This window comes from Monodon monoceros, unplaced genomic scaffold (assembly GCF_005190385.1).
Source record: "Monodon monoceros isolate NGI ecotype Baffin Bay Population unplaced genomic scaffold, NGI_Narwhal_1 Super_Scaffold_2, whole genome shotgun sequence".
Classification (NCBI taxonomy): domain Eukaryota; kingdom Metazoa; phylum Chordata; class Mammalia; order Artiodactyla; family Monodontidae; genus Monodon; species Monodon monoceros.
This window is the reverse complement of record NW_021703776.1, coordinates 96,596,459-96,619,884: the sequence shown is the minus strand read 5'-3', so window position 1 is coordinate 96,619,884 and position 23,426 is coordinate 96,596,459. Positions and strand designations below refer to the sequence as shown.

Genomic DNA, 23,426 nt, shown 5'->3' with positions numbered 1-23,426 from the left:
AGCTGAAAGATGGAAGAAGCTTGACTTTCTGACTCCATGACTCCAGAGTTTACCTTCTATCTATCTTCTTTTATGGAAGAAAGAAATAAATCTCTACCCTGTTAATTGCAGTCTCTGTCACTCAGAGCAGAACCTAATCCAAACAAATACTGTATTTGGTAATATATTTAAAAATAAGATGTTATGTGTGAGAAAACCTAAGTTCATGGAATTGCCTGCTATAAGCACTGGGCCCTGAAGCCTGGGATATTACAGGCTTGGCAAGCTGGAGCCTTTATTATTTGTAGCAAAATATCTGGTCATATTGTCAACTGCTGTTCCTTGGAAGGCAAAGCAGGTGCCAACTGAGACTTTTAATATTAGGAGCAAAGTTAGGAAACAATTAAATGCTGATGTGCATTGGCTCCTTCTTGCTATGTTCAGCAGTCTTCAAGAGAGCGATGAACTGTCTAGGACTAGCCAGTCAGCAGGCTGAGATAAAAGGAAAACCACTTTGAAATGGAAGATGGAAGGCTCTCTGCTTCTGCTGACAATCTAAAATGATGGAGAATCCTCAATTTACAAGCTTGAAAAAGTAAAAAAAAAAAAAAACAAGAAAGCCCTCCAAACACATACAAAAACTGTATACTAAACTAAGGTACAGTAATTATAAGCCATAGCTGCCAAGAGGTAGCCTTAGAAGGAAGTAAAGCTGTAGCCCAAGATGTCTTTTATCACCTTCAGGTAAGAGTAAGGATGGGGAAAAATAAACTATGAGAAATAGGCATCTTATTGATTAGGACTTGTTATATTAGGATTTAATTCATACCTGATGCAAGTATATAATCATCAGCAGAACTCCGTGTGTGCTCTGTTACTATAGATGATAAATAAATAAATGAAAGGAACAAATAAGTACAACAACAAAAAGAGCCTTCTACCAGAAAGTGGGAAACAGTCTTATGGCAATAATATTTAGGATATTATCATAAAGGGTTATTCTTTCTCAAGGCCACAAGGTTGAAAGGGGGCATAAGTTGAAAGGAGGAAGGAGAAGAAAAGGATGGATCAGCAAGTTCTATTGGAGAGAGATCAGAGTGGCTCACCTCCACTGAGAATTAGCAGAACACAGAGGTAAGTAAATAAAAGAACAGAGTCACCAAGCTTAAAACTACATCAAGGGACTTCCCTGGTGGTGCAGTGGTTAAGAATCTGCGTGCCAATGCAGGGCACACGGGTTTGAGCCCTGGTCTGGGAAGATCCCACATGCTGCGGGGCAAATAAGCCCGTGTGCCACTACTACTGAGCCTGCGCTCTAGAGCCCACGAGCCACAACTACTGAGCCCGCATGCCACAACTACTGAAGCCCACACTCCTAAAGCCCGTGCTCCACAACAAGAGAAGCCACTGCAACGAGAAGCCTGAGCACCGCACTGAAGAGTAGTCCCCACTCGCTGCAACTAGTGAAAGCCCACACGCAGCAACGAAGACCCAATGCAGCCAAATATAAATAAATAAATTTACTAAAAAAAACCCCACTACATCAAGAACAGATATTTCGATTTGGTTACTTGCACATAGAACCATCTTAAAGAAAATAGATTACAAGACTACAGTGTTTTTGAGGGAATGAATTTTCAGCAATTGAAAAAAAGTCCCTTAAAATCATTTCTTCTATTTGTTTGGCCATAGAAAACTGGGAATGTAAACAGAAATACCAACTTTATTAGAAAACAAAACAAAATTTATTTTCTGGTTTATAAAGAGGTTTTACGAGAGAATGTCCTAAAACTACCTTTGTTTTCACTTATTTGTATCATTACTCAATAATTTGTGGTGGCCAAGGAGGGATGCTGGTCGTATCTCCCTTCCTGTTTGAGGAGCAGAGTTGGTTGGTCTAATTGGGGTCCACAGATGTCCTCCTGCTGAGGCCATGCTCCCCGAGGCTGCCCCAGTTAATTACTAAACATGGCAAGAGCACCCGAGTCAGCCCATTTCCGTCTATCGTGGGACTCTAACAGGCTATTTTTATGAGGATTGCGGCTGACACTGTCTCAGTGCTTTGCTACAACCTGGGGCTCTTCCTACACAATCCTCCTTCCTTCCATCACTCCTTCCTCAGGTGTCAGGCTTCCTCCTCCTCTTTTACCGCTTTATCCTTCAGAGACACTTTGCCCAGTAAATCTTTCAGTGTCTAATTCTGCCTTAACATCTGTTTCTTGGAGTACCTGAACTGACACATTACTCATGAAAACAAAAGTATAAATTTTTTTTTTTGGTAAAGCACTGTAAAATCAACTGGATAGGGTAATCTGTAGAAATGTTTATGTTCTCCAAATAATAACCTGACACACATACTACATATTTACATGAGATAATACAAGTCATCACAGTTTTAAAATCTGGCCAATTTTTTTCTTAACTTAAGAGCATTTTAGATATGGAAAATATTTTCTAAAAGATACATACAAAAAATCATATTCAATCTACATATTTATAGTTACCTATATTTCTACAGTCAGAAGATTACGTTATTTTAATCTAGTGATTTTAAAATAACAAAATTAATATAAGGAGAAAAAAAACACAAAATAACAGTGATATATAGCCACAGGGTTAATTAAGACAATTCCTGCAAGTCAAAGAGTTTTTATAATTTCATGATTTTTTCCTTTGAAAAACTACTTACAATTCGCTCTTAAATCTGAATATTCCCAGTGCAAGCCAGTCATAAGAGCCAGAAAAAATCAAAGGCATGTAGAATATCACAATAATTCTAATGATAATTAGCTCAAATCATAGCTCTAATCAAATTTTACTTCTAGGAGGTATAAAAAGGTCTTTGGAATTGGGGGCTATGTAATGAATACTTTCCTATCTCCAACAGAGAAAGAGCTTCTGAAGAGGTTAATATATTCAATTTCACTGTGCAATTCCCTTCCTCCTCTGTGCCCTTTTCTTTTATGCATGTAGTTGGAAAACAAAGTAAAACAACCAAAAGTTCCTTGGGAATTGGATTGAAAAAGAAATGTGTCTCTTCTTGTTAATGTTCTCATAATGGAAAGAAATGGCTTAAAAATGTGTTTTTTAAAGTGGGGAAAGAATTTGCTTAAAAAATATTTTTATGGCAAGTGGTTGTTTTAAACAACCAAATTCTTTTTAAGAAATTAATAATTGAGAAAATTTCTAGGTTAATTCACTACAGTTAAGGAAAGACTAACTCTCTGAAGCTGAATAAGAGAAAAACAATCACATATAACAATGAACCAGGGTGAAATAGTAAAAGCACAAAGGAAAAATATATAAATAAAAATCAGTGAATGGGTTTGGAAACAATAAAAGAAAACTTAATTCCAATTATTATATAAATTTAGCCAATCCAAATCAAAATAATTTTTAACAACTTACAGGAATCCCTAAGGTTCTAAGATGTGGTTTCCTCATTTCTTGTTTTGCTATTTAATAAACTGTTAGTCGGTTGGTCAGAAAAACTTGACTCTTGCCATAGTATTTTAAAGGGAGGTATATTACATAAAAGTAAAATGGGAATCCACGTATTTCAATATTAATAAGTGATGTTCAATGCTATATAAATGTAGATGATGGTGAACTTTCATTTTAGTTTTTAAAAGGCAATAAATAATTTATCCCCTGATCCCTTCTAACCTCAGTATAGTTGGGCCATGGGTGAAAGAAAGACCAAAAGGAAAAGATGATGACTAGTCCATGCTTTCAAGTTGGGAGTATATCCACTAGACTAATATTTTTAAAGACCATTTATTTTATAGCAGTTGTTTAGCTTTGAGTCGAAGTTCTCCACTTGCCTATTTCTGAGTGGCACTGCAGTCCCCAATCCAGCGACTGACTGGAAGTTTAGTTTACCAGAGCTGGTTTTAAATCAGTAGAATCTTGACCCTTGTTATACCCCATGTGTGATGCAGCAAAAAGAGCATCTGGGCAAAGATTTGAGAACTAATTCAGAACCCATCAAGGAGAGAGAGGATGCAGGGAACTGTGAAAGTGTGTGTGTGTGTGTGTGTGTGTGTGTGTGTGTGTGTGTGTGTTGGGGGGTTAGGGGGTTGGTTCATGGTCTTGTTAATTTGGGAGGAGGAATGACAGGTTACTCCATGGATAGCAATACCTTCAGCAGTTCCTGATGCACAGGTCAGAAGTAGTCTTTAGGGAAACACTGCCAGATGGACCCCAAAGGAGTCCATGCAGGAGAAAGTGTAGAGTAGAGGAAAGGGTAAGCTCAAGGCTTTTTGTCAGGCTGACTGCTGTCATCTTGACTCCTTTTTGTGTATCAGGGCCCATATCCCACCTGTCAGCAAGTCCTGTAGGCTTGACTTCCAAAAATGTATTCGGAATTGACCATTTCCCACTCCTCCACTAGTCTATCTTCCTTTATCTGGGTTATTACAATAGTCTCCACTATTTTAACTATACTGCTCCCTCATCTGACCATAGTCTTTTCTCAAAACAGCACCCTTAGAGATCGTTTTAAAATGTAAATTAAATTTTGCCATTCACCTGGTTCAATCTTCAAATGACCACCCACCTCACTCAGAGTAAAAGACCCTTCACAATTCAGCCTCTGAAGCCTCGCATTCCTGAAGCTGTGTGGCCTCCTGTCCTCAAGGCCTCCATGTGCTCATACCTGTGTACTATTTATACTTCCTTTTCTCTCTACCAGAGATGCTCTTCTCCATAACTCTTCTTAATGTGTTTGCTCACATCCTTGAGTTTTTTGCTCAATCCTTGAGCTCTTTGTTCAAGTGCCATCTTCTCATTGAGGCTTCATCTGTCAAATTGTTTTAAATGGTAATCTTCAACATCCCCCTTCCCCCAGACCTTCCTATCCCCTTCTCTGATTTATTTTCTCCAAAAATACTCATTTCACCAATTTGTTATCTCAACTGGAATGACAGCAAATATTTTTTTCTGACTTGTTCAATGCTCTAGCATGAATAATAATGCCAGGTTTTAGTAAACATTTAGTAAATAAAATGATTTGAATCCTGGCCCTACTCCTCATTAGTCATACAGATAGTATGTACACCTAGATAAAAGTGCATCTGATCTAATACAAAATCATGTTATTGTCAAGACCCTGAAAAGTTATTCCTGCCAAATGTGATAATGGAATACCAGTGGCTGTTCTCTGCCAGCACAGTCAGTATCCCTTACCTAAAGTTCTCTAGGGAGAGAAGAGTATGGCAGAAGCTGGCCATCTATGTGGGGATGAGAAGTCCTCTAGCCCCTTTTGCATGTAACCATTAAACGTAACCACAGGGACTGTTGATTAATTTAGTCAATGACTAAATACAGAACTATTATGCATCAGGCATTTTTCCCCAACACTTAATATAGCAGAAAATGTAAACAACTAATACCCTTGTCGTATTAGTGCTTACATTCTAGTGGAGATTCCAATAATAAACAGTCAGTATAGCACATAATGAAGGATGCAGAATGTTAGAAAGTGATTAAGTGCTGTGGTAGGGGAGGGAAGAAAGTAGAGTGGGACAACAGGGACCAGGGATGCTGAAGGTGGGGCGGGGGTCAGGACGTGCTAGAGCAGGAAGGAGAGGGCCTGGTCATCCTCCTGGAGGAGGTGAGACTTGGGAAAAGTCTCTAAGGAGGAGAGTAAACCAGAGAAGAGTCAAAAAACAGAACAAAAAAAATAAGGGTCTAGGGAAAAAAGAAAACATTATAGGGACAATAGAAACCAGACCAGTGGTTGCCTGGGACAGGGCAGGAATGAGAATTGACTGCAGGGGTCAGAAGGGAAATTTGGGGGACTGGGGAAATGATCTAAAAGCTGGACTGTGGTGATGGCTACACTACTGTATAAATTCACTAAACTCACTGATTTATACACTTGAAATATACATTTGAAATAGGTGGATTTTAGCATATGTAAATTTTATCTTAGTAAAAGCAATGAAAAGAGAGAGAGGGAATAAGAGAGGTAACATAAGAAACATAAAATTAAACAAAATAGAAGAACATGCCTGTAGAAGACTTGGATGTCATAATTAGAAAACTGTAAAAGCAGTTTCTGGTATTCCTTTATCTGTACATTAAACCAGACAATCTGATTATATTTTTATTTGATGTTTCGAATCCAGAATCCAGGATATATAAAAGTACTCTGTGATGGTGAGTTTTACGTGTCAACTTGGATAGGATCTAATACACAGTTATTCAATCCAACACTCATCTAGGTGCTGCTGTGAAGGTGTTTTGTGGATGTGGTGAACATCCACATTCAACTGACTTTAAGTAAAAGAGATAAGCCTTGACAATGTAGCCCTCATCCAACCAGGTGAAAGGTCTTAAGAGCAAAACAGATGTTTCCCCAGATGGAGCTTAGAGTAGGTATACATTAATAAGAGAATCGTACAATGTAAAATGATAACTTTATAAAGGTGAGACATATGGGGGGATAAGAGCAAAAACTGTAAATTCTATGAGGGTAGAGATTCTGTTTCCTGTTTGGTCACGGTGTATCACCAGCACCAAGCATAACCCCTGAGTTATATGAAGGGCTCCATAGTCTCTTTGGGTATAAATGAATAAATGCAGATCTCAGTTCTGTAATAGAAAGATAAGTGCATGTTTGAAAAGGAAGTCCTAAAGATAACCAAGCATTTAGAGGAATAGGCCACAAAAAGATTAAAAGATTTACTATTATTTCAACCAGTTAAGAGAAAATTGAACATTGATCTAATAACAGAGCTGAAGGATTTCAATTCCCAAAGTAATATCACATTTGTTTTCTTTGAAGGCATTTCTTGTGAGAATACTTAATGTGCAAAACAGCACATGTACCCAGCATTTATATGTTAAATGTAGGAATGATCTTACTGTCAGTAAGGGACTGGACACATAGCCATGGGTGTCAAGTATGTTCTCCTAAACTTTTCTGGTTGTTTTAATATGAACAGCTCTCTGGGAACACTTCATTGTATCTTTATGACTCTGAGCCTATGTTCCACTGCTCAGTAGATGCACATTATGCAAAATTCCAAGGCCAGTACACCATGCCATTAGGATGACAATTTATTATTAAACACATGTGATCTCAGAAATGCCACTTAAACTCTACTGAAGAAAGAGAACAATTCCAGGATTTCATCTTCTTTTCATGGCACTCTTTTGTATATGTGTGATTGTTTTATTTCCAGCATTATTATTATCTACAGCCAAAGTCTTTACTATTTTCATTTCTTTGGTAGTGATAGGTCCCACCACACTACAAATCAAGGTCAAATTCAAAATTCCTGTTTCTGAAAATTTCCAGGTCAGCTAAGCAATGTGGATAGACTTCCCCGCCTTGTCTTTATGTATGATCCTGCCCCTAGCGTTTGCTAACTCCAAGTCTGTGATAGTTAATTTTATGTGTCAACTTGAGCAGGCTAAAGGATGCTCAGATAACTGGTAAAACATTATTTCTGGGTGGGTCTGTGAGGGTGTCTCCAAAAGAGACTGGCACTGGAATCAGTAGACTAAGTAAAGAAGATGGCTCTCATCAAAGTGGGTGGGCATCATCCAATCTGTCGAGGGCCCAACAGAACAAAAAGGCAGAGAAAGGGCAAATTCCATCTCTCTTTTTGATCTGGGATGTCTATCTTCTCCTGCCCTTGGACACTGGAGCTCCCAGATTTTCAGCCTTTGGACTTTGGGACTTATAAGAGGAGCCTTTGAGACTAGGAGTTAAACCACTGGCTCCTCTGGGTCTCAGGCCTTTGGACTCTAACTGAATTGCACCACTGTCTTCCTGGTTCTCTAGCTTGCCGACAGCAGCAGTCTGTGGGACTTCTGGGCTCCATAACCCTGTGTGTGTGTGTGTGTGTGTGTGTGTGTGTGTGTGTGTGTGTGTGTGTGTGTGTGTGTGTGTGTGTGTGTGTGTGTGTGTATGAATCCTGACTGATACAAAGTCTAAGCTGTATGCTTTTTTTCTCACTCTAATTGTTAGTTAGTTAGGGATACATTTTCAAAACAATGATTCCTTTACTTATCATTTGCACTTTTGTATTGTTTTGTTTACACAAAGCTTTCTAACATTTATCAGAGATGATTTCTCACCATAACCAAGTGTGGTCATGGAATTTTCTCAAAAATATTTTTTATTGATTTCCTTAAAATTCTATACTCAGTCCTATTTAGAGGTCAGAAAGTAATGTTCAGAAATTTGGCCAGCAGTGCTGTTTTTATCCAGTGTGCATAGCAATTTAATTTTTGTTGTTGCTGTTTGTTTGAATGTCTCTACCTTTTAGTTATCCACATTGGCTAAAATTTGTTTTACTTTCAACTCTTATAAAATTCATCTTTGAAAATGGATAATATTAATCCAGAAATATGAATCTCCCTTAAGAAGTATGATAACTTTAATTAAAGGGAGCTATGAAGCAAATCACTTATATCTTATTATGGGCCAACTTGTACCTTCCAAAAATATATGTTGAAGTCCTAACCCCTAGAATCTGTAAATGTGGCCTTATTTGGAAATAGGGTCCTTGCAGATGTAATCAAGTTAAATGAGGTGATAATCTGATCACTTAATGCATCCCTAAATCTGATGACTGGTGTCCTTAAAAGGAGAGGGAAATTTGGACACAGAGAAACAGAGGGAAGAATTCGTTTTGAAGATGGAGGCAGAAATTGGAGCAATGTATCCACAAGCCAAGGAAAACCAAGGATTGCTTGCAACCATCAGAAGGTAGGAGAATCCAGAAAATATTCTTCTTTGGAGACTTTAGAGGGATCAGGGCCCTAGTGAACCTTGGGCCCTGCTGAACCTTGGTTTCAGGCTTCTAGCCTCCAGAACTGTGAGGGAATAAATTTCTGTTAAGCCACCCAGTTTGTAGTTTGTTGCAGCAGCCCTGGAAACCTAATACAAAGAAGCTTGTTTAAGATTCACTTTTCAGACCACTGAGAAGACATCATCTAATGTACCATATCATTTGATAAAACATTTATCACTCCATTTCTTGTGGAAAGCAACAAAAAGGAGCTAGAAAACAAATCTCCAAACAACAGATCTTCAGTAGGTGCAACAACAGGCCAGTTGGCCCTTCAGAGGAAGGAAGACTGGACCATAAACAGAGTGCTGCAAGGTCCTGCACATATTCTGGTGACAGACGGGTCAACCCAGGTATTCCTGAGCAACTATCTGGGAGGCCTTTCATGACCAAGTTGTGGTGTGTTTTAGATCACTAAGGAAAGCTTTAGGCACTCACAGCTGGTGGCATTTTCCCTTAAACAGCCAGGGAGCACCAGCACTGGTAACAAGTCTCTAACTGCTTCAATGAGAACTACTTTACACAGACATACATTTGAGACAGGCTAGGACCTGGGACCTGGGACACTTTGCTGCAGTACTTGCACCTGGACAAAGGTCTTCTCAAGCAACAAAACACAAAGACACTATAAGGAACTAAAAATAATTGTGTGCATGTGCAACTGGGGCAAATTATCAACAACAAAATACAGAAAAGATCAAAATAAAACCCAACTGCCACTTGTGCAGAGCCAGGAGCAAAGGCAGGGGGTCGGGAGCAAAAGCAGGGCACCACCCATGCCCCCCACCACCCTGCCCGGCACTCACCACCACCTAAGGGGTGGGCAGACCACCTAAGCCACGCCTCCAGCCCGACCCCTGGACACACCCCTCCCCTCACCCCATATGAGGAACCAGCTCGCCCCACCTCGGGAGCGAGCAAGGGAACCCGTTTTTGTTCTTGCTCACCCCTGCTGCAGCAGGGGCCCCAGTAAAGCCTAGTCTGAATTTCTTGTCTGGTCTCTGATCAATTTCTATTGATTAAGGAGTCCAAAAACCCTGGTCAGTAACATATTCACATATCAATCTAATAACTATTTAAAATTCATGCTCTATTTCAATAAGGAGTAAAAAGCTATATACTGGTGAGCCTAGATTTGTAACTGGGAAGGGATGTGCCCTTTTATTAAACTTTATTAATTCCATTCCTATCAGACTCTGGCCAGTTCCCAATGCCCCCCATCTCTCTGGTCACCTCCACCTAATCTGGCACTTTCTTGAGAGCTGCCACCCCCAATGTGTTCCTTAGAACTCCCCTTCCAACGAGACTGGATCTTTCTTACCCCTCCTCTTCAGCCCACAGCTCCTTTTCCTTTTAAATTAAAACAAATGATCAAAATACCAAACCTAAAGAAATTTTTAAGTTGAAAAATCTTTCTACCCTCTCATGATCATGGGCCCTGGCCTGTATGAGAAATCAGAAAGCCAATTCCCAGGTAAGCAGTCAATAATAAATTGAATTATTTTCTTTAGAATTCTTTTGATTATTAAAATTAATGAAGTGTTATCAAAAGGAATTCAAGTTGGGAGATAGAGAAATAAGGTAAAGCAGCTAAAATAACTTTTCTTGAGGAAACATTCCCAAATGAATCTTTCTTTTTCTGTTTATTCCCAAGAAAAAACAAGGCAAGATAGTTCTTAGAGCGTAAACGTCTGATTCAGAGTGTTACAGAGAAGAACTAAGAGCTTTCCTGGCGTGAGCAGGGTGCAGGCGTGGAGAGAGAAGGCTCCACACTGGTGGGCACAGCCGTGCCTGTGGTGGCAAAAGCAGCTGTGTAGCCAGGACTTACTTCAAAAGAAGCAAACTGTGGACATGGTTAAGGGCAGAATGCCTTTATATAAGACTTTCACCCAGCGGGGAAACAGTTTGATTTTTACTAAGGAGGAAGAAATGCTTTGAGTAGCCAAGCAGTTGGTGAGAGGCCTTAGATGAGCACATGACCTGAAATCTGAAATTTTCCTTGGAAGGGGCTGTCTCAAAGGGAGTTTAAGAAAAGACCCCAGATGAATTGGAAAGGCAATCAGCATTTAGCATGAAACCCTGGGGTCAGACCCTGGGGTTAACAGGTGATGCTGTGTAATGTTCACAGAACAGATCCTATTGCCTTTTAATAGATAAAGAAAGATAAATTATTAAAATGACCTATCAACTAAGAGAAGCCACCGTCCCAAATTCGGTGTGTATGATTCAAAGTTCTTATTTTAGAACAAAGTCAATTCTCCTTTCCACTATACTAACATTTCTTAAGATGTCATCATTATAACATCTACAACTTACTTTAAATTTTCAGCACAGACTGTATGAAGTTGTGTGTGTGTGTTTTAAGCTACAGTCCAGAGGCGGCTATCATTCTAATCAGGCAGCCACGTGCCAGAGGTAGTCGTGAGCATGCTCTCAGAAACACTGCAGCCACTCCAGACACGACTACTCCAGGATTTCTGCTATCTATTCCTCTCATCAACTTTCTGAATGTCAAGTTGGGTTTTCTTTGGTAAAAATAGCGGTCTCTTAATTAGCATAAATGGTAGATAAATGTTAGGAAAGAGATCTCAGTGGTGAAATTAAATATATTAAGGTTATGTAGTTTGGCAAAACTTCTTTTAGAAACACTCACAGCCTGTGTGAAAACGGTATAAGACTCCAGTGAGGTCTGTGACCTGAAGCCGTGGAGACGGTTCTGGATGCTGGATCAGTGAACCTGTGCCAGCTATTAGCTTAGGAGGCTTTCTGTTGCCTGGCACTGGCTCTGGGTACAGCTGAATCCTGCCTCTGAAACACTGCTACAGCTGCCTGAAGAAAACAGTTTCTTCAAGGGAAGGCACGTCAGAGAGCTAAGACTTCATTGAGCTGACAGAGGAGTCTGTATTAACAGTGTTGTTCCAGCTTGCTAATAAATGTTCATTTAATAAATGTCTATATGTGCCCCGGACCCTGTCTGGGGCTTCTGTTCACTGCTCCATGGTGGCAGAGCTGTATGAGAATAGCTGCTTCTTACTTATCTCACTTGTCAGTGGCTAACATTGTTTTTTAAAAAGAATATAATAGATATGCATGCAAGGTGGCTAAGTCAGATCTATAATTCTGTTCCTCAGATCATTTGTTTCAGAATCACTTGAAGTTTAGAATTCTTCGATTTCTCAACATCCTGCATTCTAAAGTTCTATGAGGGGGGCCTGAGAATCTGAATTGTAACAGGTTCCCCTAGTGATTCTCATATACTCTGAGGATTCAGCCAATAAAGATATAACCAAAGAAGCATCATGATCATTTTCTGACAGCATTTCCCAATGGCAGACTAAAGACCCAAGAGGGAGGAAATATGACCCTGACCACTGGGTTTGAAAACCCAAATCTGTAAAGCAATAGTAATAGCACACTATAAAGCCCTCATATCTTATAAGCTCTATGCCATAAATTTGTGGTTATAGCTTTTTGCCTACCCATCTAGATGGAAATAGATCAACACTTGCCTTAAGCATTCAGCAAGCTCATTCATGGCCAAAGATATTCCACTGTCATTCGGATGAGTAGGGATTATCGATAGCTTTCCAACTGAGTGCTGTCATCCATTTTCTGACAGCAATGAAAACTGTTGGCCAAAAGTCCATCTTGTTAAATATGTTTTGGGAGAAAGACCAGTTTAGCTACTGGGTTGCTTTTTCTCACATCAATCAGCCCAGTTTATTCACTCTGAAGACATCTTGTCTGACTTCATCCACTCATCAAATATTTATTGAGAGACTTTTAAAAAGCATGTAGCTTTAACTCCCAACAAAGACCACGGAAGATTAAAGAAACAGAGGTCTAGTTCAGGACTTGTGTCTCTGAGCTGCCACTCACCATCATATCATGATGCAGAGGGGAGAAACACCCTCATACAGCAGTCAGAGGTTTTGAATTCAGGGGCTGGCTATAGACTCAGCAGCAAGTCAGTATAGCTCTTAGGGCTTCTACTTCTTCTTTTGGAAATTTAGGAATAAAAGGCTTGCCTTGATTATTTTTCAGAATTTATTAATTCATTTACAAATATTTATTGGTCATCTACTATATTCAGGAATTTTTCTAGGACCCTGGGGGATAAAGCAGGAAACAAGACATACAAGATGTCTGTTGTCAAGTAGGCTTATTCTAATAATTAGAGAAATATATACAAATAGTGATATATAAACATATATTTATATATACAAATAAATAGATATAGGAATATTAATAGGCATATTCGCAGAGGCAAGTATATGTACACATACTTTTTAAAGCTTAAACCAAAGCCTTTTCTAAGGATACAATGTATTTTTTTAGATCTCACATTGGGTGATTAGAATGAGAAAGGGAATAATCTAATGGAAGATTATTATTGATCTAGGCAACACACCTAGCATTTTAATAAAAGATATCCCTATGTTTCATTAATGAAGAAAAACATTTTCTGGCAGGATGCATTTCTCAAATTAGAAAACATGTCAGGTCTGTGTTCCAACACTCTTTCACATATAGAAGTAGAATTTATCATTAAAAGAATCTTCCATTCCACTAATCTTTTTATTACTTAAGAATCAAGATATTTGTGATAAGGTGGCTTCATGTAAGGCAACCTGTGTTAGGCAGCCTCTCAGAAGGCCCCAGTAACCCCTGATTTCTTGTGTAATCCCCTTGCTTTAAGTGTGGGCTGGATTTAGTGACTTGCTTCTAATAAGTTGTATATAACAGAAGTGATGGGATGTGACTTCCAATTGTATATAACAGAAGACTGGATTATTAAAAACAAACAACAACAAGAACAAAACCTTTATGGCTTCTATCTTGTAAATTTTCTCTCCCACTTACTGGCTTTTTCCTCCCCGCCCCTTCTCCGTCCCTACCTCTCCACTTCTCTCTCTCTCTCTCTCAACCTTGCTCCTCTTCGTATTACTTCTGTATCTCTTTCTCCCTCCCTCTCTCTCTCTCCCTCTCTCTCTCTTTCTCTTTCTCTCTGTCTCTCTCTGTCTCTCTCTGTCTCTCTCTCTCTCTCTCTCTCTCTCTCTCCCCCCGCCCCACACACACCCCACCCCATCATCTATAGAAGAGACCACTTGAAGAAGAGAGGCCCCAAAGGATCAGAGCTGCATAGAGGAGAACCGAGGCACCCCAGCCAATAGCCAGCACAAACGATCAACCAAGTGAGTGCACCGTCTTGGAAGCAAACTCTCTAGCACAATTAAGCCTTCAAATAACATAGCCACGGCCAACAGCTTGGGTATAACCCCATGACAGACCCACGTGGTCAGAATCACCCATCTAAGTCATTTCTGAATTCCTGGTCTAGAGAAACTGTGAGATAATACATGTTTGTTCTTTTAAGCCACTAAGGTTTGGGGTAATTAGTTACACAGCAAGAGATGACCAATGTATAATCCAAGGACATGATTCTTGAGAATAGTGTTATGAGAATGAATGGATTCAGAATCTCACGCTTTATACTTAGAATATTTGAATTGGACTAGAAGAATATGGTGACATCATATTAACACTTTATCATGAAGAAACAATAAATTTGATGCTCCTTTTAGTTCAATGAGGTTACAGAGTTTGTTTGCTTTTTTCCTGAGATCTACTGAGTCCACTGAATCAATATAAATACTTCAAACTTTATTGAAACTCCATTTTTAGCAATGTATTAGTTAACCAATTAAAAAAATGGTAGTCTTACCTCCAAAAAAGTACTTCTGGCCAGTTTTCACTTGAAGAGGACTGTTAGTTCGGACTGCTGAGGCTTCATCTCCATCGATAGTGAGAATAACAAAATTCTCCTTAGCTAGGAAACGGACTTCATGCCACTGGCCGTCATTCAACCCAGAACCTGTTAGATACAAGAGAAAAGGCCATTTCTTTTCTTAAGATGATTCAGTTTAAAATAATTTTTAATAACAGTCAGAGCTTTGTAAGTAAAAATTAATATATTTTCATCTAGGAAAACTCAGTGTGGCTACAATTAATATCTCATCTTCTTTAATATTATAAGTAGTTCTATCCTCCGCCAGACCAAATACGGCATAACATAACCCAATCAAGTAGGGACATAATGTGCCATCGGGGTACATGAGAAAATGGAGTGAATTAAGGTGTTTGGTAGATGATGATGAACTATTTTAATAACTTATTTTCTAGTTAGCTTTACTAGACTTCACTCTCAGATGAGAAAAAGGATTTGTAATTTTATCTCATGTCATTCTCTGTTTTTAAAAACTATTTTTTGTACTGTCATTGCCTCTCAATAGCCACATTTGGCAAGCATAGCTAATAGAAATAAAGGACTAAATAAATGTGTGAGTATGTGCAGTGAAGGGGAGAAGAATATGCCACCCCAACATATGCTATTTCAGCATACTGATTATTTTGAATTAAAGTTACTTAAGAAACAGCAAGTGCAGTAAGGATACTCTGACCCTCCTTTGTCCCTCTGAAAGCAGGAAACAAATCTCTCATGTGAAAGGTACCCTCCCTGTACCAGGAGGGTACAAGGCTTCCTTATCACTAGAGAGAGGGAAGTTAGGGCCAAGAAGGCTGTATAAACAAACCATGTTACTAATTCGTTAATCTACTACCCCAAACCCAAAACTCTGGGTTACCAAAGTTACCCCAAGACTTCTTTGTCCTGTTAATTCTTTACAAAAATTAATCTTTTTCTTCAGCTAAAAGGTATAAAATCTTCCCTACATTGGTCACTTCTTTGAGTCTCATATTTTGGAGAGGTCCCATACGTACAAAATTATATTTGTTTTGGGCTTCCCTGGTGGCACAGTGGTTGGGAGTCTGCCTGCGGATGCAGGGGACACGGGTTCGTGCCCCGGTCCGGGAAGATCCCACATGCCGCGGAGCAGCTGGGCCCGTGAGCCATGGCCGCTGAGCCTGCGCGACCGGAGCCTGTGTGCTCCTCAACGGGAGAAGCCACAACAGTGAGAGACCCGCATACCACAAAAAAAAAAAAATAATAATAATAATAAATTATATTTGTTTTCCTCCTGGCAATCTGTCTGATGTCAATTTAATTCTTAGATTAGCCAAAGAACGTAGAGGGGAAGAAAGGAAAAGTTTTCCTTCCCTACAGCAGTTATTTGTGCTAATTCACCACTAATAGGTATGGGAAATGATACCAGGATTATCTGATCATTTACAAATAAGATATCTTTATAATGAATTAGGTTATATTTAAACAGATAAACATCAACAAAATACATCAACAACTCCCTAACAATCACATTCCACTCTTGCCTAGTACAAAGGTCTTCAGAAATAGAAAATCTATTTAGTTATCCATTAGACAGAAAATAACATAAAGTTTCTGTTTAGTTTGTGTTCATTTTTCAAATAATAATTAGAAAATTAAGGAGTAAAGAGAGGAGAACAGCCTTCAAACAAACATATCTTGAAAGAGTTTAAGGAACACTAAGAGAGACAGAAATCTAAGTGAGTCAAAGTGACTTTCTTTCACCTTATAAAGGCCTACGGAAAGGGAAACTATTTTGTTCTAGACTACTCCAGATGGCTTAATCTAGAATCCACAGGTAGGAGTTACTGAAGGTACAGTTCAGCCTCACAAAAGAGAAGCCTAGCATGAAAAGCTATCCAAAAATGGAATGAGAGAAAATCAGTGAAGCACGAAAGATGGCTTCCAAGCTTCTGATCAGAGGTCTGCAAACCACAGCTTACAGGCTAAATACTGCTTGCTGCCGTCTGTTTCTGTGCAGCCTGAGAGCTAAAAATAAATCTCACATTTTAAATGGTTGAAAAATAAATTAAAATAATAGCAATATTAAATTACATGTGAAAATTATATAAAATTCAAATGTAGTGTCCACATAAAATTTACTGGAATACAGTCAAACTCATTTGTTTATACATTGTCTGTTCTACAGAGTCAAAAACAGTTGCTACAGAAACTGTATGGCCCACAAAGCCTATACTATTTACTATGCTGTCCTTTACAGGAAAAGCATAATCTAGTGATTGGTTTACATTATTAAACAGAAACACCATTTTAAAGAAAAAAAGTAAGGCTTCTTGGGGCCTGAAGATAGTCACATATATGTAGTATTAACTAACACTGTACTAGTAAATATCATTACAAATAATCATCCCTCAGGTGTTTTTTTCAGGATTTTCAATTTTTAACTTAGTAACATTTATTGAGCACATTTTATTTCAATGGAGGAAAACATCTCTAAAGTAATTAATACTAAATAATTTTCAAATTATGAAATGTATAATACATACAAATACATATTTTTTGTACTGAAATTACTATGTAAACATACAGTCTTATTCTAAAAGTAAAGTCAGTTAGCTGTCAGACAAGTAGTAGTGTTTACTGAAACAATTCCTTCTCCAGTAGTGGGTTCTCCCACAAAACTGATTCATGGAAGACTGTACCGTCCCATAACATATTCTGTTAAATTATAAAACTGGGGTTAGTGTTAATTAGCCATAGAAGTGTATGGTTTTGATTTTGGTTGTTATTTTTGCCTTTACAATGTGATGAACCCTGCTTTGAAATGCAGTTTTGGGGCATGGGTCCCAAGGACAGTAATGTTACAAATGTTTAATCCTAAATAGTCACACATTCAGAGGAAGTCACTTATAAGCTGTCTTCAGTAACAGGGCTTTCTGTTCTAACTGGTAGACCAGAAAGCCTTCCTAAAAATTCTAACGAAAACTTCTTCATCGTAAAGTTAATTTTTAAAGGGAAAATCATCAGCTTAATTGTTCATGACAAAAAGGTCTATTATTCCATCAGATTAAAGTAAAAAGGTTACTTTATTTTTTCAAGAAACTTAATTACTAAAGAACTTGGACCTCATATAAAAGCAGCCTTGTTGATAGCAGCCACTGCTGCATCTGAGCTTAAGGTGTGATTTCTATTCATTTTAATTCCAATTATTACTTTGAACTGTTAATGCTAATCATCAAGAGGGTTTTTTAATAACATGTGGATAAAGAAAAATTTTAAGAAGTGACATATTTTCTTTTGAGAAATTAGGTCATCCTTGCCCCACTGAAGAATGAACTTCATATATTCGGGGCCCATTCCTATCATAGATTGCTGAGGCATACCTCTTGACGATTAACATTAACAGTTCCAAACAATATTTCACAGAAAAAGATTTTTTTGAATTACTATCCCCAATAAATAGGTGAGAGAACTGAATCTAATAACGTTTAGGCATCCCGTATGTGGTAAATGTCAGAACTGAGAACGGGAACTCAGCTATATCTAGTTCTGGAGGCTGAGTTCTTATAAACAGCAAACAAAGAAAAACCAACAACAATGAAACATGGTAATATAGACTCTGTGCATCTGTGATCAGAGTTCTCTTATACCACACACACACACACACACACACACACACACACACACTTCCATCTGCCACCACATCTAGAGGGAGTTTCTGGAGTACCCTTGTCTCATACAGCATCAGGGTTGTAAATAAACTGAGACACCGATCCGGTTTCATCTGCCAACTTTCAGCACTTGCGTCATCAGATTTTTGTTGTAATGTAAGATCCCACTACTACATGTCTTTTAGTAGTTTCTTACATTGATGTTTTTCCCCTAAAATTGTAATTTGAATGGAAATTAAGCAAATTCTAGCATTATTTCCCTAAGGCATATTAAAGTAAGCCCAGGAGCATTCATTTAAATCATCTCCATACTTTGTGAAACTCAGCAAAGAGAACTCCGTGTTCACTCCTTTCATTTTATTATGAGTGGATCAATCAATGATCTTTAACATGCTATCATTTGTCAGTTTGTAGAGTTGAGATCCTAATCTAGGCCTTTTGCATTCAAACAGTAGTTCTTCCCACTCAGAACACAGCCATTAAACTTTATGGTGCAAAAAAAGAAGATGCCATAGTTTCAGCATAATTTCCCTCCTCTTGTGTCCCTTCCCTTCAGTGCAAGGGAGACCTGAACAACTTTGTATGAAACACGGACTACTGAGTTTTGCCTTTACCATTTCCTGGGCCACCTGCCACTTGGGAAGTAGTACAGAATTAGTTTTGCTTCAGAGAAACTATATGGAATAGCCTCTTTGAGGCATTTTAAAAAATTAACAATATTCTTTAGTAATTTTTAATTCATATGAAACAGAACATTAACGAAATTTAAGAGCTTTTGGAATTCTATAAAATTCACTCAGAACCGTGCAGTTGATCATACGATATACACTTACAATACCAATACAGTATTAAGAAAAAAATGTATCATCATCCCAAGTTTTATTAGAAATTTGTGAGTTGTAAACAACAAAGAACACATCACCAAATAGGATTAAGGCATCACGTCTCATTTGCTATTAAAGAGATGGTATCCCTTCACTCAATATTCTGGAGCAATAAATGTCCCAGGGAATAGACAGACTCACCAGGGACCCATAATCCCAGACACTGTGGGGTCTTGGTGGCTGGAGAGTGACTCAGGACCAGACCAAATAAGGATGCTAGTTACTGATACTTAAAAAAGAGACCCACGTCTCATACGGCTAACATTTCCTAAGAGCCTGGTATGTGCCTGGCACTACCTAACTCTGTATGTGTCAATCTATTGCCTTTTCTCAATAATGAGCATCAAGATGGCAGAAGGGCAGGAAAATAGTGTGGCAGCTAAGAGGACTGACCCAGGAGCCAGGTTGCCTGTGTTTGCTCTGGCCCTTGCCAACCTGGACAATTTACTTAACCTCTTTGTGCCTCAGGCTTCTCCTCTCTAAAATCAAATAGTAGTATCCACTTTGTAGACTGGTTTTAAGGAGTAGATGAATTAGGGTTTGCATAGCATTAGAACAGTGCCTAGCAGCTAGGAAACAGCATATCTGTATCTATACCATTAGGTCAAAAAACAAAGAAGGCTGTTAAGTCCCATTTTACAAAGAAAAAAGCAGAGACTTAAATGTAGTACTTTTTCTTTGGGGGTTATTGCATTGCAATTACAAATATTGGTGTAGTTATAAATAAGCCTTCTAAACAAAACAGCAATATAATAACAACGTGGAGATCATGAATATATACATATGAGCCAACTGAAAAAAGTGTCCTAACATTATGCTAATGGGCACTTGAAACTTAGAAAAACATGGCCAGTGACAGCATTAGATGTGGGAAAAAATTCTGTATTCAAATAATTTAGAGCTGAAGATGATTTGTTCTACAAAAATGTGTTAGATGACTCACAAAGTTATGACAAAGACACTGATGTTAACGCTGCATGTGAAGAAATTTGAACAAAATTATTTCCAAAAAGTGAGAGTGAAAAATGAACTTTCTGGGCTTCCCTGGTGGCACAGTGGTTGAGAGTCCGCCTGCCGATTCAGGGGACGCGGGTTCGTGCCCCAGTCCGGGAAGATCCCACATGCCGCGGAGCGGCTGGGCCCGTGAGCCATGGCCGCTGAGCCTGCGCGTCCGGAGCCTGTGCTCCACAACGGGAGAGGCCACAACACTGAGAGGCCCGCATACCGCAAAAAAAAAAAAAAAAAGAACTTTCTAAATTATTTATGTAATTTTAAAAATAGTAATTAAATATTAGAGACATTTTCACCCACAGCCCTAAAAGTTTATATATGTAAGTCAAAAGGTACTCTTAATTATCTCGTTGGGAAAATGGAGGATTGCCTTTCATTTGGGGTCATATTTTATTCGGGTTGACGTGTAACATGCTCCATAAGAGACAGAGGTAGATTAGAAGCCAAGGGTGTCTGACTTACAGACTCACCCTCTGAGAGGCAGAACAGTATAAGGATCTAGAGCATAGACTCTAAAGTCAGATGGATATAAATCTCATTTCTGCTCACCTAATAGCCGGGCCTTCAGCAAGTTAACCTCTTTAGGCCTCAGTTTCCTTCTCTATTAAATGGGAATAATAACAGTATCTACTTCATAGAGTTTTGAGAATTAAGTATATACATTGTCACTTAGAGCAGTGCCTGGCACTAAGTTCGCTCTCAATAGATATTAGCTATTGTTTCATATTCAGTGAGTAAGACTAGCTCTCTAAATACCAACTTGGGTTGTTGTACGTTAATTCTATAAGTATTAACTATTATGAAATGAATAAACATTGGTTTTCTTTATGAATAAATACCCACCTCCCCATATGAATTTTATAGTACAAGAGAAGTCTTGAGGAATTTGGGAAGGTAGCTAAATATATATCTCTTGTTAATATCAGGGTCAACAATTTCTAAAGCCAACTTTGAGCTATACAATAAAATAGGTCTTATTCCATCATAGTCACCGATGTACTTTCACCTCCCCAAAATGTGTTTTGTTTTCAACTAGATTATTCAATAGGTGTGGTTCTGAATGTCTGTGGAATATTTCCAAAAATCAAATCCAATTCCAAGCGAGGACTTCGCCTGATGACTAATTTTGAGGAGACTGATATAAACTGTAGTACGCATTTTCCAAAGTATTTTTGTTTTAAAAATATACACTACTCAACAATTTTGATGTACTTTTATACTTAAAGATTATTTGAATTTACTTTATGATAGATACCTCCAGTTATTCACTAATTCATAATTATAAAAACTTTTCAACTGTACATTACAAAAGGAAACTGACATTTTTACAAAGAGACTTTTTAACCTAAAACCAACATCTTTGAAGCCATATTCCAGTTTCTGGCTTTAATTCTTTCATAAAATATCGAAACTGTTTTACAATATCTTCTCTAGCATCTAACTTATAACTTCTAGAAAAACTTGTTTTGTATACAAATGTAAAATGTTAATGAAGCATATTCTATCCAGGCTGACTTTCTAATGGTACTATTTTTAATGTAAGACTCTTGAGGTGGTTGCTTTGATTGAACAAGAAGAAACAGATGTTTCTCTTATTAGAGACAAAAGAAGACTGGTTTAATGAATGTTGAAAAAAAGAAAGTATTTAAAATATAGTCACAAACCAAGATGTAACATCTGTTTGAAAATGCTTCAATAAAATTACAGTGACTAGAGTTTTCAGTCTTTTGCTCAACATTTAATCCTGAGAGAAAACTCTCAGAGACTATAAAATCCGTCTTTAGGTGGTTACAGTATTCTCTGAGGTGTTACTAATATATCTCATAAGTTATCAGTTACCTATTTATGCAATAAGAAAAAATACACCTCTATGTAGATATGCCACATACTATTACTTATATTATCTTTATAATTCCCATAAGGAAATCAATCCAATTTAATCTTGCTCACTTTTACACATCAATCCAAACCATATAAATATGGTCAACTGCAATCAGAGAGAACACGTAATACGATACTTGGGTAGGCACAAAATACTTTTTTTAAGTTGAAGAAATTGTCAAATGCTCCTCTGTATTGGTATAGACAGACGTCACTTTGGAATATGTCTTTGCTCTGAAAGAACCACTTGAATGGAAGCTTTAAGTTAGAAATACACATTGGGAAGGGCCTACTGCATGACATTTTTTTTGTGTTGCTAGATATGACTCCATCACTAATTTAATATGTAGAATCTTAGAGATGGGATGAATTCTCTCCTTTCATGCACTCAGAATCTTTTGAGAAAGAAAGAGCCCAGATTAATAGATTTTATTACGTTGTCTGCACCTTAGAGTCATTTGGGGAGCTTTAAAAGTTTCACACCGAAATTTCCAAATCATTGCTGGGAAATTAAACTTTTAAATAAACAGATATATATAATGCAATCCTAGTCAGAATCTCAACACTAGTCTTTGTAGAAATAAAAATAGAAGATTCTAAAATTTATAAGGAATTTTTAAAAGCTTAAATATTCAAAATTATCAAAAAGAAAAACACAAGTAGAGGACTTATCATCTGATTTGAAGACTTGTTATAAAGCTATAGTATTCCATAAAGAAATCAGAACCGGACCCAAACATATGTGATCCATTGTTTTTTGGCAAAGGCTCTAAGGCAATTCTATGGGGAAAGAAAAGGTGATTTTGTGTTTGTTTCTTTGTTTGTTTTGTTTTGTCCAAAAACTGGTGCTGGAACAACTGGATAAATAAAGGGAAAAATGTATCTCAATTTCTTCTTTACTCAACACACAAAAATTAATTCTAGATGGATTTTAGACCCCAAAATAAAAACCTAAGTATAAAGCTTCTGAAAGATAACATAGAGTATCTTTAGGACTTTGGGGTTAACAGAGATTTCCTAGAGCAGGGGTCCCCAACCCCCAGGCCAGGACTGGTACTGGTCCGCGGCCTGTTAGAAACAGGGCTGCAACGCAGAAGGTAAGTGTCAGACGAACAAGCAAAGCTTCATCTGCCACTCCCCATTGCTCGCATTACCACCTGAACCATCCCTCCCATGCCCCGCCCCCACCCCCCACCCCACCCCAGTCCGTGGAAAAATTGTCTTCCATGAAACCGGTCCTTGGTGCCAAAAATGTTGGTAACTGCTGTCCTAGAGGACATCAAAATCACTTGATAAATTGGGCTTCATCAAAATTTAAAATTTCCACTCATCATTAGACATACTAAGAAAATTCAAGGCAAGACAGAGACTAGAAGAAAATATTTGCAACATATATATCTGAACATGGAGCATACTGAAATACACTAAAAGCTCTTGTAAGTCAATAACT

At 38.0% G+C, this 23,426-nt stretch overlaps 1 protein-coding gene across 1 annotated transcript in view; it reads right to left on the bottom strand.

Moving 5' to 3' along the window:
* CNTNAP2 (contactin associated protein like 2) overlaps positions 1-23,426 on the bottom strand; it is a 2,079,227-nt gene that overhangs the window by 1,001,500 nt on the left and 1,054,301 nt on the right. The window contains exon 10 of the mRNA XM_029233017.1: positions 14,512-14,661. Coding sequence (XP_029088850.1) covers positions 14,512-14,661 — 150 coding nt within the window. The remainder of the gene's footprint in view (positions 1-14,511; positions 14,662-23,426) is intronic.